Source organism: Drosophila montana, unplaced genomic scaffold (genome assembly GCF_035044405.1).
Source record: "Drosophila montana isolate Dmon_TW-CO22-7 unplaced genomic scaffold, ASM3504440v1 contig_2481_1, whole genome shotgun sequence".
Taxonomy (NCBI): Eukaryota; Metazoa; Arthropoda; class Insecta; order Diptera; family Drosophilidae; genus Drosophila; species Drosophila montana.
Window position 1 is genome coordinate 2,680,088 of NW_026997351.1, and position 4,393 is coordinate 2,684,480.

Genomic DNA, 4,393 nt, shown 5'->3' on the forward strand with positions numbered 1-4,393 from the left:
GATCAGAGCAGCCCCACAGTGGTTGGCTAAGGGGGCGTATACGCTACGCTCGTATAATTATTCTCGCGCTCGGCGGTCTGCCCGGAGAGGACCACATGTCGCTCATGATTAATTGAAAGTTTCTCTCAACTGTTTCGGTATGTTTGTCCTTTGTTTTTTGGGGCGCTGCCTTATTGCCAAACGCCATTGCCCATGGCCCATGGTCCATGGCCCATGGCCCACGGTCCATGGCGTTTTGATAAATTGTCGCTGCCTTCAAATTTAAACAAATTTCTACGATTGTCGAGCGGTTTGCATGGCAAATGTCAACAAGAGCCCCAGCGACAGCTGCTGGACAGGATTAGCATATGTTTGCGCCAGAGCAACAACCTTTCACACGGGGCGAATTCGCTTCTTTCTTTTGAGCACTAAGTCGAGGTTCTGGAGAGTTCAACGCTCAACGTTTATCTGATTTGCATTAACAAGCGAAAAGTCGCTGGCTCAAATTCAGTTGTAATTTACAATTTTTACATTTAAACATCCGAGAAGATGCGATGGACAGGCGCGTGTTGTAGTTGGTTTCAATATTGATCAATCATTGCACGCAGGTGACGCCGGGTAATTTCTAATACTATTAGATAGTCAGTTTTAAAGTTTCTGTTCTGCGGTTACAGTTTTAGAGCCAACGACTGCAACTGCTGTGAAAAGATATGAAACATTGATGGAGCGCGACGTCTGTAACTTGGTTCAATACTCATTAATAGTGTGTCGAACATGCCCGACTTGTCGCAGATAAGATGCCACTTCAGTAGAAAACGCTATCAGTTGGTTAATGGTGGGGCCAGCACTAAGCCAGCACCACGCCAGAACTGTGAGGCAGTGCCAAAATGTCCGAGCACAAGATCATACTGGAAGAGCAGCTGCACGATCGGCTGGTCTCTATGGTTGGTTCTGGGGCAAAGAAGCGGGATGAGCTGCACGTCTTCCTGGGGGGCGCTCGGCCCAGTGTCTATCGCCTGTCGCGGCGTCATCAGTTGATGTTTCTTCTCATCTGCGCCAGCTTCCTGGTTTTGCTTTACGCCTACTGGGACGTCATGATGCTTACTGTAATAGGCTCGGAAAGTGATGTGCAGCCAATAATATCCGGCGAACCGCTGGCATTGAAGCTGGAGAAGGAGGTGCGTGTGCTCTGCTGGGTGCTGACCACGCCCAAGTATCATAAATCTCGGGCGGTGCACATACAGCGCACTTGGGGCAAGAGATGCAATAAAATCTACTTCATGACCTCGGAGCCGGATGATGAGCTGGAGACAATTGTGCTGACCAAGCCGGACAAGTACGAGGTTCTCTGGGGCAAGACAAAGGAGGCATTCACCTACATCTACGAGAACAAACTGGACGAGGCGGATTGGTTCATGAAGGCCGACGATGATACGTAGGTGAACTAGCAAAGGAAGTAAAGTAAAGTAAACCTAAGAGAACCATTTCGTTAACCAGTTAGCTGAAGCGTGGTTGTATAACATAGAGTATTTATATATTCTTGATCAGCTTGTCGGTATTAGTTAGTTCCTTTCTCTCTCTCTCTCTCTCTCTCTCTCTGTCTCGTTAATCTCAACATCGTATTTTTTCAACCTCTTTATCTATCTTCTCTCTTCCTCTCTGTCTCTATCTCAGGGAAGTTTTCCTTCCTTCTTTTTATCTCTCTCTCCGGGATATTTTCTTATTAACTATATAACTTCGTTTTTTCTCTTTTGCCCTTCTTGGCGATTCTCATGCCGCGAAGTAAGCTAAAATTTCTAGTTCACTCTATTCGTCTGAGCCCAGAAAAAATAAATATTATTTTTCCCCTTCTTTTATCGACCTCTCTCTCACTTACCCTCAATATCGTTTTCATTTCTATTCTCTCTTGTATTCCATCTTATTCACTCTCTGTCTCTCTTCCTAGTTTTCACACTATTTTTCTTTTTTTCTTCTCTTTTACTAATATTGTCTGTCTCTCAGTTTTTTACTTTCGCCTTTCTTTGCGATTCTCATGTTTTCAACTAGCTTACTGATTTTGTTGCTTATATAAATTCATTATTATATTGTTAATTTAAACTTGTTAACTGATGTTAACTACATTTGCAGATATGTATTTGTGGAGAATCTGCGCCACATGCTTTATCCCTACTCTCCGGACTTGCCCATTCACTTTGGTTTCAACTACAAACTTTTCAACAGCCGGGCAAAGAATGCAGTAAGTACCAAATGAGCTCTAGAATTAATATAATCATTTGATTTCTCTTTCTCCAACCATCGCTCTGTCTCATTCTTTTTCGTTCCTGTACAGTCGTACATGTCGGGGGGCAGCGGCTATGTGCTCAGCCGTGAGGCACTGCGTTTATTTGTGCACGGCCTGAATGACAGCAGCAAGTGCCGGCAGGAGGACGATCATGCCGAGGATGTGGAGGCGGGCACTTGCCTCTTTAACTTGGGCGTGCCCGCGGGCGATTCGCGCGACTCGAAGCTGCGCAATCGCTTCTTTCCGATGGCGCCCTTCTCCCAACTCCTCTCCAAATACAATGGCATGGACTTCTGGCTCTTCAAATACGCCTATTACAATCCGCGAGCGGTAAGTCCAACCATGTAGCCTACTTCAGTTGTCCAATTGGCCCTCCTCCTTCAGTGCATGGACTGCCTCTCTGACTATCCGGTGGCCTTTCATTATGTGGCGCCTGAGGAACTCTATGAGTACGACTACTTGAACTATCAGTTTGAGCTCTTCGGGCGCACTCCGGAGGTGGAGCATCTGCCGGAAAAGATTGCACCCGGCCAGCTCCATATACCCAAATCCGACAATTAAAATATATTTCTAAATTGATTTTAATTAAATTAGAGCAATTCTTGTGCTCAGGGTTGACAGTTAAAATGTTGTACATTTTTCTAATATTGCCAGTTGAGGTAACAGATGTACAGTAACTAGAAATTCGATAGTGTTATCGATAATTTAGCGGCACGCTTTTGTCTAAGACGGTGTGACCAGCTTTTTGCTATTGTCTCTATACAGATTAACTTCTGATTCATAATAGATTTGTAACTGATTAATGACTAATCAATTAATTTAAAGACTTTAAAGCAAACCTCATTTAAATGAAAAGCTGTCAAAGCTATCTGCTTTGAATTATCAAAGGCTAGCCTGGGGCTTAAAACCCGTAAGTTACTTCTAATGGGCGTCAAAGCCAATACATAACTGAAAAAAGAAACCAATCAATCGAAATAAGTTTCTCGTAGCCTTTTGTTTCCATTTAAAATCGAATTGTGGCCAACATTTTGTTACATATTGTGCCGAAGTAATTCCGACATTCAAATAGGGTCAAAATGTCAAAACCCTGGGCATTTTTGGACAAAAAATAAATGTGACTTTGTAAAGTAAATTGGAATGCGACCCAGTGCTTAAAATGGCAACACACTGTGCTCGGCCAGCTACACACAGGACGGTCAGTCCATTAGGAAGTAGCCCAGTGCAATGGTCATTAGGCGTTCTTATTAAGCTGAGTGGATGCAACAGCGGCAGTGGCAGCGGCAGCAACAAGCAGCTTGTGAGCTGTTGTCCAGGCAACAGGAGCTAAAACAGCAAAAGCAACAGCAACAACCACAACAAAAACAGCAGCAGCAACTGAAACTGGAATTGTATTCGAATGAAGTTAAGCAAGACGACCATAGCGTTGGAGATGATGAAGCTGCCCATGATAATGCTGCCCAAAGCCCAAAGCCAAAGCAGAGAGCACACCAGTGCTGGCAACTGTCCCTAAAAAGATGCTAGCAACAGTGTTCAAAAAGTCTAAAAATAGTTCAATTTAATTAGCAAGGATTAATTGGACATTGTTGGCACACAACGAGGCCAAGAACTGCCACCCCTCTGAGCAGTTTCCCGTGAAGCAGCTGGAAAGGTTCACTTGCTGAAGCAAAGCATATAAACTTGTTCAACGGTTTTGGCGTTTGGCCTTTGTAGCGTTGGTCACACCTTTTTTAGTGCAAAGCTAGTGATGACAAAAACGTAAGCGCTATCGATAGACGATAAGCACAGCCAGTTAATACAGTGAAAGTGCACGCGGTCAAAGAAACTCTATTGTTTTGGAGAAAGCTCAAGGAAAAATGGCTAGATCAGCTTAAAAATAGCCTGCATTGCAGGCAGCCGCAAATTTAAACAGGCCGATAAACACTTCAAAGAGCCGCTTTTGGCTGGAAAATAGCTGAACTGACAGCACTGAAGCCGAGTGCGAGCTGTCGGGGAGTGCGTGTGTGAGCGGACGCATTTGAAATTGCAAATTATGTTTTTGGCCATGGCCAAAACGTAGCGACGACAGTCAACAGTCAACGCTGCTGCCATTGCCAGTGGCCAGTTGAAGGAATTGTGGGTGCTGGACGATTAACG

At 44.4% G+C, this 4,393-nt stretch overlaps 1 protein-coding gene across 1 annotated transcript; it reads left to right on the plus strand.

Annotated features, from left to right (window-relative positions):
* The first annotated feature begins 695 nt into the window (after window positions 1-695).
* tgy (twiggy) lies at window positions 696-3,098 on the plus strand. Its single transcript, XM_064682376.1, has 4 exons — window positions 696-1,414; window positions 2,107-2,215; window positions 2,309-2,590; window positions 2,645-3,098. Exons 1-4 carry the CDS (start codon window positions 867-869, stop codon window positions 2,819-2,821), a joined length of 1,116 nt encoding a protein of 371 aa, XP_064538446.1. The 5' UTR covers window positions 696-866; the 3' UTR covers window positions 2,822-3,098.
* Window positions 3,099-4,393: the final 1,295 nt, after the last annotated feature.

Excerpts from the sequence above, each read along its gene's own strand:
- tgy (XM_064682376.1), top strand. The coding sequence starts at position 867 with ATGTCCGAGCACAAGATCATACTGGAAGAGCAGCTGCACGATCGGCTG. Across the intron at positions 1,415-2,106 it reads ATGAAGGCCGACGATGATAC|ATATGTATTTGTGGAGAATC; the intron begins GTAGGTGAACTA and ends CTACATTTGCAG. Across the intron at positions 2,216-2,308 it reads ACAGCCGGGCAAAGAATGCA|TCGTACATGTCGGGGGGCAG; the intron begins GTAAGTACCAAA and ends GTTCCTGTACAG.